Raw genomic sequence first — 13,866 nt, 5'->3', positions numbered from 1 at the left:
CTTTGGAGTTGGTTTTAAGTTCCGTTCGAATTGATACAACACTCAGAAGTTGTTGAGTAGTATTATATTATATACGTAATATAATTAATTTTGCTTGAGAACACTGCAAAATATTTATGAAGTCATTTGTCTTTGTTTCCCTCGAGTTTGATTGAATTAGTTTCATATAAATCTTTTATACAAAGCAAAAGCGCTTCGACAAATTTGTTTGTAGTATTAAAATTACTTTTCCATTATACCTAATTGTTTTTATGCGCATATTATGTATTTATGTATATTACATTTTTCAAGCGACCCTTATAATTTCACTGTAGTGCGGAAGTTTTATATGAGAACAAAAGTTGTATGTACTTGATAAACTTAACTAGTTAAAATTTTAATACTACATACATTTTCTCTCAGATTTACATATATGTACTATTATACAATGAATGAGCATTTAAAAATAACATCGTTACCAAGGTTGTGGAATCAGCTCAAAATTTACCGACTCCTACCCCGACTTTTTTATATGATTCGACTCCGACTCAAACTCGAATGATTTTAATAAGATCCATTTTTTGCCAACGTATTATGTAAATTGTTAGTAATAAAAAAAATTTCTAAATATAAAAATTAAAGGAAGTATAAATATCACTTACAACTAACATGTAACCCAATATATTGAATTATTGGTAATTAAATAGGTATAAATAATAAGTTCATTATTAGTTTAGGTAACGTGGGAACATGAGAAAGAGTTTCCACTGTCTAAATACATTCGTGGGTGAACAATAGAGGCCCCGGATTAAGCTAACGGGACTTAGTAAGTGCCCGAACAAAGGATGCGCTGGAGTTCTCACAGACCTAGGCGGGTGCGTGCGTAAACAATAGAGTCGCCAGGATAGACATTCTAGTGCCTAGATAATAGACAAATTAATGGATCGGGGAAGCTGTGTTGTACAACTAGTCCTTTATAAGGAGGTACACAAGGTAGATCAGATTATTCTGGAGTGAGCGACGGTTCCGTGTGGACCTCTAGGATCATTGAGTAAATGCTGTGAAACGATTTTGGCCTTTCTTTTGGATCATTGATAAAAATGAGAATAAAAAAAAGTATCAGGCGTAGATCAGTTTATTTTGGCCACAACACATCAAAATACGTGCAATTCAACGATTTTATTTAAATTTTAATTTATTTTCGTGATTTTTATTAAGAAATTGTTGAATTTTTATTTATTAGTCGGTTTACTTGCAATAGAATTGCACTAAAAATGACTGTAGTTGACACATACCGTAATACTATTAAGTAAAGAAAATAAAAAAGGAGTCGGAGTCGGTTGATTTTTCCTAACTTCTTCTTAGTTCAGAATCGATTTTAGTTCAGTTTGGGTTCTTATCCGATCGTTTTCAAACTTTGCCATTTTGTTTTGTTTGTTCATCAATATAAGTGGAAATGACGCCCGCCATTACCACGGTGAAAAATAATCGTAATAGACATGTTTGAAAATACTGCATAATTTTTATAAGATATTAATATCTAATAAATTTATAAATAAATATATATTTATTATAAGTATTAATATGTTATGTTTATTTATATAATTAAATAAATAATTTATTATTATTTTAATTTAAAAAATATAAATTCACGGTGACTTCTATCGTTGACGGTGACGTCTATCATCTACACTGTCCCATTTGTCCACACTCTCGCTAAGGCAGATTGAGCACTTTGCCATACTCATGAACAGTTTTTTTATATATTGTCTTAATTTTATAAACAAAATATAGATGAGGCTAGTTTTAAAAAATCATTTTTTTAAATCATTTCCGACTCTGACTCCACAGCCCTGGAAATTAATTACGTATTAAATAAAGCTTTTATTATGCATATACATATATGTATATATAGAGCGACGACAGTTTCGTGCTAAGAATTTTCCTTTTATATTCTATCATGTAATGAAAAAATAGTTAAGTTTGTTTGGTGGGGAAACTTTCCACGATCGATCTCCCGACTTATAGAACCAATTTCGCTTTCGCAATTTTTCCGAACAAGAATGCAAACTTGTCGATTTTAAACAATGTATTGAAGAAAGTTGTTATTTACGGGATAAGTTCACCCACCCAGTCAGTAATTTCCTCGGTTAATAAGAGTTTATTTTTTTCCACAGAATCCTCAAGCTTCCTACGACGTCAACAACCACGACGAAGATCCCATGCCAAGGTATGACATGATCGATTCCAATCGTCATGGTACCAGGTGTGCTGGCGAGGTGGCCGCAACCGCTAATAACTCAATGTGCGCTGTTGGTATCGCTTACGGAGCCACAGTTGGAGGTGAGTACTTTCAATTTAATTTATGTTCACTCCCCCTACAAACCAGGGATCGATAGCAAAATTTGCATATTGAAATATAAATATAGGTTGAATTTAATTCGTGAAGGGACACGTGGTAAAGGGAGCCAATAGACTTGTTTAGTGCTTAAATGTTTCGCAGCATACCTATGTGTACATATGTACTTAAACATATACTCGATGCAAGCATGTCAACTTAATTGTAATTTATGTATATTCACTCTCTATAAACCAAGGATAAATGGCAAAATTTCGAATTAACCCCCTCCCTCCCAACGTCTCGCAAAATACACTCGTTTACAAAGCCTTTGAATCGTCATCGATAGCCAATTGAAGATATATTTGTTGTATATATATATAGTATCTGTTTATTTGGTAACCTTTTGGTTTTTTTTTAATTGTTCAAATATTATAAACTTCATACATTGAACATAACGTTTTAGTTTGTTAAAAATAACACCCCTTTTGAAAAATAATGGAATAAAAAACTGTTTTTTTATATATCACATATCACTGTGATTTTTTTTTATTAATAAGAATTACATATATGTATACATATGTTCAATGTATACAGCAGCGTGGATTAGTAGTTAGCATATTATGCTTTCGAGCATAATATGCTCGAAATCTTGGTTTAAGACTCCAGGTCGATCGTTTCCTATCAGATTTCGCCAATTTTTCTGATTTTCATTGAAACGATTCCTATAAAATTGGCATTTTCTTTCCTTTCTCTCTTGCAAATATCAAGTTATTCTTTGTTTGGATGTTCGCCGGTTTGTATAATTAAATGCTGCAAAAATTTCTCCATATCTGTGGACGATGTTCTTATAAATTCGTATTGTATTAATGTTTGTATTGATCGTTTTGTATACATACATACTTGCAATGTAACTTTTCAATGTTTGACCATAGATGTCGTATGTTATTTAGTGTTTCTCGATCTTTATAAGTACACTCGTCGCTTTGGAGCGATCTGTAAGTGTAAAAATAAAAATAAATAGAACATAAGATAAAATAAAAATTAAATACGGAGATTATATATCCTTCTAATTTATATCAGCTCATTTCATTCCAGATAATCGTTATGAGAAACTATTTACGTGTACCTGTTTGAAATTAATTTAGCTTGCCACATTTGCCCCATGATTTTTTAGATATGCTATTCAAATACTTTCATCAAAAGTATTTACATATAAAAGAAATTATCCTAGATCTAATAATCGTTCTATAATACGTTTTAATTTTTTAAATCTGATATTTCACCCTCATTTTCAGTGAATCGTTGCTTTTAATTTCCGCATAGAATATCCCTTTAAGACCGAAAGTTTAGCTTTCCCTGCCTTCGGAGATATTGTTATTTTAAACGTAATGGATTTCTAGTGCTTTTCACAATCGTAAAATTCAAATTTTAATCTATTCTAATGACCGAAAGCGAACCAACCCACCCCACGCGATCCTTTCGTTCGATGCACGCTATTTGCATTTTTACTATCGGGTCTATATTGAGTATACCGTGCGAATTTTGCGTTTGAAATCGTTTCCGTGTAAATACCCTTTCGTGTCGGCAAACACAAACTCCTGAATAAGCTTTCATCGTGCGTAAACTATCGATTTGTTATTCATTCGCACAGGTTGTTTAAATTCTTGGAATACTTTGGTTGCCAAGAACTTGAATATCTCGAGTGTTTTGCGCTTCTCCGAAACCCCCTTCTTTTTCACCTCACTCCTCCCCCCCCTCTTGCCTTTGTCCCCTTGAATAAACTTTCGTGTGGCACAACGTTCCGCTTTCAGGACGAACCTGAATAACCCAACGTTCCGTCTGAAGGGCAAAAGTAACAAAACATACGCAAAAAAAAGAAATCCTCGTACATTGTGTGGCATAATCCCATGCTTTTTCATATTTCAATATGTAACATGTGTGTGTGTATATAGGAAAAAATATAATTGCAATTTTGTTCTTAGCAGTAGTTTTCCTTGTTTCTTCCGCTATGTGAAATATGTGCTGGATATCATGGAAACGCTTTTTTTGAGTGGCATTTTTCCACTAAAGTAATTTTGCTGTGTGTTTCAAATTGTACAAGTAAACTTCATCAATTTCTTATCGCATTTATTTTTATTAGATATAACAACTAGTAGTTATTTGAAAAGTAATTTTGTTTATACTAGAGAATATAATATTTTCTATAAATATTAATTTTTTTTTTCATTATTTTGAGCTACCTTTTTATCATTATTTTTTTTTAATAAACTGGGCTTTGTATCTTTGTTACTTTAAAAATAATTAAAACTGGAAAAAAATATTGAAAACTTCCCTTCATCCAATTTCTTGAAATCATAACTAAAATTTCCCTATTTATTTATTTATTTACTCCATATAAAATGGCTTTTAATAAAATACAGAAAACATATACACATACACGCATATACATATGTAAATATATATTTAAATAACAAAAGTAAATTACACATGAATTAATATAACAAAAAATAAAATTGTATTAGAACCCAGAGACACACCCAGGGGACATGTGTATAATAATTAGTTACTCACTTATAAATACAATATTTATAGTGAAAAATTAAAACAAATGAAATATTAACCCCATACAATTTTTGAAAAATAATTTGAGAATATGTAATATCTCCGAGAAAATATTTATAGCCTTGAAAATATCTTAGATATGTTCCAGGCTTTAAATATGCACAATTATAATAATTATATTAACGGACAAAAATGAAAAGATTAGATTTGTACACATACACACATACATATATTCATTACTACAAATAAAATAATTAAAATATAATACGAGTTGGAGTCTAACTGAATCCAAACTCATTCCAAAAAAATCAATCAAATCACCACAATCATTGCCATACGTAATTAATGTAGCAATGGGAGAATGGAGATAATAACTAGTATGTACGACAACAACTACTATCTTTATAACTGCAGATATTGAATAAAGCGAAGAGGAGTTTTTAGTTGTAAAACAGATTCAAATGTAGAATGACAATCAACAAGAGAATTGACAATTTTGTAGAAATAATCAAATCAAAAGTCGGGGTACCGCAATATTATGTCAAAATTTTATATGAAGTCTGATAAACAAGCTTAATAAACGAAACTTGTTGATTCCAATGATATTCACAAATCAAATCTGTAAAACAACTGATACAAATGAATCTTTCCAAAACAAGAACTCTGGTATCTTCCTCTCCGTAAAATATCAAAATAATAACATATCAATATTTAGCCGAAGTTCAATATCTTTTATCGAATTAAAAATGTAAAATCTACATATTGCCTTAAATGTTTTCCAACTCTATTATACGATTAATTCAATAGCAACACACACGATACAGGTCTCGATTGATTGACAATTACCACGACCTTACAACACCGAACACCAGGTTTGGCAGTTGAGCTGGTTGTACCACCGCACAGCGAACGTGATGCTGTAATTTGTTTTGTCCGGACCACACTTGGCCACCCCTGACGCTTTGTACCACCCCACACCCACCCAACACCCTCCGGCCAGATCTCTCTTTGGCGGCTATCGATTGCGTCCCGTTTCGCGTTTTAACCTTTGATAGCAGCGAAATCGGTTTTCGCCCATTTCCCCGTGTCGTCGAGCGCATGAATATTCATCGCGAGAAATGAGCTTAACGCGACAAATATTTCCGAGTCGAACGTATAAATTTCCATATCAAAGTCGGACCCAAGAAAATATCCGATTCGACATCTGGCGGATATATTTTATTTCCAGCATTCAAATGCCCGACCCGCTTTCGGGAGTCTGTATTTTTGTGACCGTCCGTTATTTTTTCGCAGGCGTCAGAATGCTCGACGGAGATGTCACCGATGCTGTCGAAGCTAGATCTTTGAGCTTGAACCCTCAGCACATTGACATATACAGTGCTTCGTGGGGACCAGATGATGATGGAAAAACGGTAGATGGACCGGGAGAGTTGGCCACCAGAGCTTTCATCGAAGGTGTTACTAGAGTAAGTTCACTTTTCCGCATATATTTTAACATTAATCTACATAAAAACCTTATTTATAGTGAATTTTTGAATATTCATACGTATGTATGTAAATTATAAAGAAATAAAAAAAAGTAGATATTCCTTATACTATACATATATAATATTAAACTAAAAATAAATAGCAAACTAGTAATACATATATGTAGTATATAATATTAGACAATACTGAAGCCATACATATTGGTTATAAATCTAAATCAACCTGCATACATATGTACGTCAACCTCAAATAAAAACATCTTTAAGAAGATTCCAATACTTTTAAATACATGGTTGACTCTTATCATCAATTTTCCATATACATATATTAATATATCCATATATTAATATTTCCATATACATATATTAACATATCCAGATATCCTTAATACATATGTATTAAGGATATCTGGATATCGAATCGTGTTGCTATATTAGACGATCTCTAAACATATTGTATGATATGTATTTATCTCAGACATATCGCCATTAAAAATGCTTCATGACCCAATTCCGGGTCGCGACCCATAAGCTATCTAAGGGTTAGATCATCTGTGAAACAGTAAAGCTTCTCAACCCTTTTCCAGCGCATGACAACTATAGACGTCATGCTTAAAATGTATCGAAAATGACGTGACTCACTGTGTAAACAAAATACTTCAAACGTCATTCACTATTTAAAAAAACACTACATGTGTCAATGTACCTACGTACATATTTGTTTACACGAATTTTGCTTTTGATTTTTATATGCTTTTTATTATTACTAAATTATGTTCACAATATGTACATCTTATATCTATTTCAACAGCTACTGATCTACTGCGCATTTTCTATTTTACAATTATATTTCATTTTTATGTTAGTAATTAAATATATGTAGTATTATATTATTTTAATGTTATTTAATGTACAGCATATTAGGAAAAATAGCTCAAAAACCTTTTTACAATCTGTGTTTATACCTGAAGGGTATAGACATTTTGTTGTAATCATTGAGACTCTTCACAAGTGTGTTAGTATGGTTATTTGTGATTCTGTCATAAAATCTACTGGTTAGTTTGTTAGTAATGTCTGTGACTAACGGAATATTATGTGTAATATACATATGTATACGGGTGTTATATAAGTCACATGAATAAATATTACAATATGCATATATTTATGGTCGAAAACTCGATTTATGAATTCGCTAAAAAAGTACCGCGAAAATTGCCGCAGGCAAAGGGTTAAATAATGTTTCAATAAAATCACATACATAATATGTAAGTCTGAAATTGAAAACTCTCATTTCAATAGTGACATATTAATATTTAAAACTGGGTGAATATCCATTTATTGAAACAGAAAAGTGAAATGGTTTTTGTTCAAATACATATTTGCTCTCTTAAAAAAAATCACTTGATATACGTAAGCCTGCTCTACTCACGTACATACATACATATAAACATATGTTTGTATATAAAACCACTTTTTTAAAGTCTAAACGTTATATATTGTCACAAAATATACGTATGTACGTAATGTGAAGAAAAAGTGGACGAGTACTTTATTTGTTAAAAAACACACCGGTTTAATTTAACACTAATAAAATTTTCGAATTTAAACATTTCTTCTACTCGTTTCGTGTAATCTAATTTGCATTTCCGGCGTCAACAAAATTTAATTCTTAATAATATTACAGGGTCGTTCTGGCAAAGGGTCAATATTTATTTGGGCTTCGGGCAACGGCGGTAACGACGGTGATAATTGTAACTGTGATGGTTATACCAATTCCATTTGGACGTTAACGATTAGTTCAGCGACTGAAAACGGAGATGTTCCTTGGTATTCGGAGACGTGCAGCTCCACATTAGCCACAACTTATAGTAGTGGTTCTGCCAACGAAAGACAGGTAAACAACCTTTCTATTTTAATCAAGCAAAATTTTATTCGGGATTACACGTACATATATCATGATCGTATTTACAGATGATGACGACTGATCTTCACCATCAGTGCACTTCCACGCACACTGGCACATCGGCTTCAGCTCCATTAGCGGCTGGAATATGTGCGTTAGCATTAGAAGCGAATAGGGATTTAACCTGGAGAGATATGCAACATATAGGTATGTCTTATATCTACAGTTTCCATTTTCGTTTTATAATGAATCTTCATAGTATTGTTTCGTTTTGTTTTTAGTTATAAGAACTGCAAGACCAGCCAATTTGCAGCAGAGCGGTTGGAGAATGAATGGCGCAGGACGAAACGTATCCCATTCTTTCGGATATGGACTTATGGATGCTGCTGCGATGGTTCGATTGGCTCGAACGTGGAAAACGGTTCCGGAGCAGCACAGATGCGAAGTATCTTCATCCGAGACTAATAAGTATGAACGATCTGGTTTTGGGTTTTATTTATATTGAATTTCGATTTATTTGTTCATGTATTGCAGGTTAATACCGGCTAAGAGCCACGTGAAACTTAAATTGGTAGTCACTCAATGTATGGGAGTGAATTATCTGGAGCACGTTCAGGCCAAGATTACACTAAAAGCTCCACGTAGAGGTGATATACAGATTAATTTGACATCCCCAGCGGGTACCGAAGTCACACTGTTAACCACCAGGTATGATTAATATCGAATATAAATGTCCTATCGTAAATCATAATACCACGAGTACATATAGTGCATTCAATCAGTTATAATTATCATATTTAGATGAGAAAAATCTCGTGGGTAAAAATGCTCATTTGACTTTTGATTGGCAAATGTAATAGTCACCGAATTTAATCTTCTAAACCTAAACTTTATTTTTATTAGAAATATATTTTTAGAGTATGAGCTTTCAGTTAAGTGTTTTTTTTATACATTATGAGGTCAATAATTATAGTGCCTATTTTTATTTTTCTTAACTTCGATTAAATATCCTCTCATTCTTCTCGTCTTCATTTTTTTATTTGTCATTTATCATTTTAGAATTTATATTTTTAATATTCAACACTGAGAAGTTTTACGTAAAACTATTCGCGACAGAACTTAGCGTGATGACTTGTTCAACGGAGACACAAATCATGAACGAAGACACATTAAGATATGCACGTTGTATTTTAGACACACTGAGACACAAGCGCTCAATTTTAATGGGTTTTCCTTTGTTTTCCTTCCCACAACATAAAAATATGTATTTCATTTTTAAAATCTCTATTAATCTGAGATATTGTTGAATAGTCAGTCCTCAGTATTGCGTCAAAGCTATGCGAAAAATATATAATATGTTATTTTATATGAAGTCCCATGTTCGCAAGCAAATTCTCATGTCAAATAAATTACCTATAATACATATTGTAACGTAGAGATTAGTGGATTGGTGCTCGTCGATATTTGGTTTACTAGCACTGATCACCTGATTTCGCGCTCACGCCAAAAAGCCCTCGACGTATGAACAAGCTGTATACAACAACCAATGAGGTATCGCGATCTATCAACCAATGAGTATACACCCTGGGGTATAAATATTCCACAATTTTGGTCTATGCTACATTCGGAACTGGCTGGCCGATGGAACAAGATTAATAAACTACCACTACTAATGCGTCTTTCACTCCGTACTTGGAAACCCCTCTACACTTCCACGCTGAAATGTGTATTCAAGCTATAGCGTATGTAGGTCTGCTTTGATATGTTAACAAATCAGTAAGGTAATTTTTTGCTATTTTCTCCGGGTACGAAAATATGTTAGGTCTTTACGGTATACAATGTAATTTATGTTGAATTAAATGATAGTGAAGTTAAGCGTGCGTGCACTCGAGTGCTTCCCAAAGAAAACATTCAAGAGTCGATCGCATTTTTCACCCTCATCACGACACTTTTGCCCCGTCAAACCCGTTTCTTCCCAACCCTGCCTTTCTGGAGTAAATCTTTTTTACGTATTTTTCCCCCCTTCTCTTTGCTATACAGATCGCACGATGGATCACACAGTGGGTTCATCTCATGGCCGTTCATGTCCGTGCACTCGTGGGGTGAATCTCCGTTCGGGGCATGGGAATTACATATTCACAACGAAGGAAAATATATGGGTGAGTTTTCTTTTATTTCGCACTGAAAGCGTTTATTAATTCTTTACGCAAAATTGCGAGAAGGTTGTATTTTTAATTTTAAATAAATTCATATTTAAAAAGATTCGACGATTTAAGATTATACGTTAAATATAAATGTATATAATATATTCATGTCGTTATTTTGTTTTTGATCTGTAATTGGAATTGTTTATTATTGTAATTAAAGTGAGTTTATTGTTTGCTGAATTTGTATAGGAATTGGTTTTCTTAAATTTGTTGTAAAATCAACTCCGAGAAATTGAGTAAAAGTTTGAAACTCAAATTAAAATTTAATAAATTAATTATTTTACCTTTTAAGTTTGTATTATGATATCTCAACTTTACTTAAAAAGTTTGATTCAAATCAGTATCTTTAATCTGAAGTATGATTTTTAATACTGAATAATAAATCTGCTTCTACAAATGTAGGTATCTATAGGTATATCGAATATAAAATCCAGTTTTAATTATATGTATGTTTTTATATATTTTTTTTATTTAGTCTTATTGTGTTACTATATAATATGTATGTATGTGTATATTATAAACAACTTTTCTCGTTTGTGTGTAAAATTATAGGCCGAGCAACACTTCTAGAATGGTCGCTTCAATTTTACGGAACATCTATCCCGGCAGATAAGAACGACCCTAGTCCTTACAATAACATTCATTACAAAATAAACATATCCCAAGCCGTCTTAGTGCCTTTACCGATACCAACTAACAAACATAGGAGTAAAAATTCAGGAAAGGGACAACAAGGTTTTAACGTTTCACCCCCGTACGTGGTGAACACGAACGGAAACCCGAGAAAAAACAAAAATCTAAAAAACTCGCATAGAAACTCTCAGGCAAACAAAAACAAGTCTTCCATTAGGCCTACCGTCACCAGTTTGAGGGGCATCACGAACAAAACTTCGATGTACAACAAGCATTACGGAAACGGAAAGGGTCCTCAGAGACAGACCGATTCGAGACAATCAGGAGCATCCAGGACTACACCTCATCAGGCGTTATTCGCAACGGAAAAACCGAAACTCGGAATAACACCCCTGCCGAACACGACCAGGGCATTAAAATTGGACAAAACTACGAAACCCTTCAAGGCAAACAACCTGGACCCGTCGACTTTCGTACAAACGACGAAAATTCAAAAGAACGTATCCAAGCAACCGAACATCGATCTGAACCTCAAGCCAGACAGCCACATATACAAGTACGAAACCACAGCCAAAAAATCAGAATTCAGAGCGACCGAGAAATTCGTACCGACGACCAAACCCTACCAGACCACCTCATCTCTAGACGATGTCTCGACGAACCCTCCGAATTTCCAAGGGTTCATTTTCATCGACCAACCTCCGGATGGACACGTAGCGGTTATGAACTCGAAGATTCCATCTCTGTTCCAAAAGTACCCGAAAGCTCAACACATTTATCCGGCTCTGTTCCCGTATCCCAAGGTGGAGGTCATCGGCAACAAGCCATCCAGACAGCATCCCCCTCTGTCGCAGTTTCATCCCGAAATGTATTTGGGAGGGTTGGTTCCGCAGGATTCGCTGGATAGCGAAATGGAGAGAGGATATCACGATTCCAGAATCGCTGCAGACGACAAGGGTACTTACTACGATTTAACCAAACACACAAGTTTTGATTTGTAGACTCGAGTTTATTTGGTTGCTGCATCCTACGATTTTATTTTTATTTTTTAATACCCCTATGTATTTGTACTTTTTTTTTTCGTTTAATTTTATTTCAAACTTTCGTCCTCAGCTCATATTTTCACTTCCTTTATGTATTTTACTAGGCATTGTTTTTTTTATATTTATGTTTTGCATGTTTGTATAAGCTATGTATAGTGTTTTTTTTATATATTTATTTTAAATTTATATTTGCCCTTTAATTTATTTTCTTTCAAAATATACAACATATTTTTATTAAAGTATGGCGTAGTTTATTAATTGATTTTTTTTTATTATTTCAGCCCAATTTTTAAATTGGGACATGATATTTTATGGAACTGACACTCCAGCACAACCCGATGACTATGTTCCTAAAAAACCCAATAAGCCTTTGAACATTGCTGGAGAAATGGGCGATGGGGAAGGTGAAGCTGGGCAACACAATTCTTTAGATGATGAAATTTATGAAGGAAAATCTAGAGACACAAAGGTAAAAACACAATCATACTATTATTAAAAAAGAAATTCATATATTTTTTTATTAGATGAAAGCGTATTTTCTCCTCGCAAAAACGATTTTTAAAAGTATTGCCAATTGCATATATTGATCTTAAACGTATTTATTTTCCATACATTTAAAACATGCCTAATATAATTTTACAACACGCTTTTATAATGTGAAAATTTATGTATAATATGTAAATGAGTATTATTATAAGTTGGCGGTGTTATTTTATTACTTCGAGAATCAGATTTATATAACTCGTTTTTATATTTTTGAAAAATATCATATTTCAAACTCTGAAAGCTCATTATATAAGTGTTCTTCGGTACATACCTTTACTAGCTCGATTTCACGACGTAATTTATCCATTTATTTCCGAATCGTTTCACAGTGTTATGAATCGAAAAGGTTGATGATCGGTGTATATTGCGTTTCATCAATAATCCAAAATATCATATTATAGTCGATCCGATGTAGCGTGAGGCTTACGAGAACCGAGAATGCTGTCGTATTCGTGCAATGTGTTGTAACATTGAAAGGCCGTAAAATTATTTTTTTATTTCTTATTTAACTATATAATATTATTACAATATAATTCAATACGAGTCTTTAATAATAATACTGTAAGCTTTACTATCCCTAAAATGAAAATAAAAACATCTGTTAATATAAAATATATACATACTTAAGTACGTATTCCATAAATAAATTAATAATATCAACAACTTACATATTTTATATTAAAATTTTATTATTGTAAATATTTTAAAATACGAAATACAAACTCAAAACTGAAAGTCAAATTCTACCGTACACTATACGCACGAACTATGTTGTATTTCTTGACCAAAACGCAATTCGAAACTGAAACGAAATGTAATTGGCCATCGCGGGTGGAGTGGGGAGTGAATGTGAACTTAAGTCTCAAGCTAGATCGGTTCGACTATTTATATACATACATATTATACTAAAACCTAAACGAAAAGATATATTGTAATTGCAAAAGAAAATGATTGAGATACAAAGCCTAAAAGCATAGATTAATCGTTGTAAATGTGTTTAGTGATTTTGTTTCTATATTCACTTAAAGCTCTTCAAACATAATCGTGTCTTTCGATAAGGATACATTTGATACTAGTTTTATGCCCGTTGAAATTTCACCGGGTGCTTTCGGATTGATACCTGATTTAAAATAAAGTTACAATATGAATAGTAATAATTAATTGG

General features: G+C 32.8%; 1 protein-coding gene across 1 annotated transcript in view; it reads left to right on the top strand.

The window, feature by feature from the left end:
* LOC143913821 (furin-like protease 1) overlaps positions 1-13,866 on the top strand; it is a 320,932-nt gene that overhangs the window by 298,367 nt on the left and 8,699 nt on the right. The window contains exons 5-12 of the mRNA XM_077433837.1: positions 2,157-2,322; positions 6,176-6,348; positions 8,054-8,263; positions 8,341-8,479; positions 8,554-8,740; positions 8,807-8,980; positions 10,313-10,431; positions 12,437-12,624. Coding sequence (XP_077289963.1) covers positions 2,157-2,322; positions 6,176-6,348; positions 8,054-8,263; positions 8,341-8,479; positions 8,554-8,740; positions 8,807-8,980; positions 10,313-10,431; positions 12,437-12,624 — 1,356 coding nt within the window. The remainder of the gene's footprint in view (positions 1-2,156; positions 2,323-6,175; positions 6,349-8,053; positions 8,264-8,340; positions 8,480-8,553; positions 8,741-8,806; positions 8,981-10,312; positions 10,432-12,436; positions 12,625-13,866) is intronic.

Source organism: Arctopsyche grandis, chromosome 6 (genome assembly GCF_051622035.1).
Source record: "Arctopsyche grandis isolate Sample6627 chromosome 6, ASM5162203v2, whole genome shotgun sequence".
NCBI classification, from domain to species: Eukaryota; Metazoa; Arthropoda; class Insecta; order Trichoptera; family Hydropsychidae; genus Arctopsyche; species Arctopsyche grandis.
This window is presented reverse-complemented; position numbering and strand designations above follow the sequence as displayed.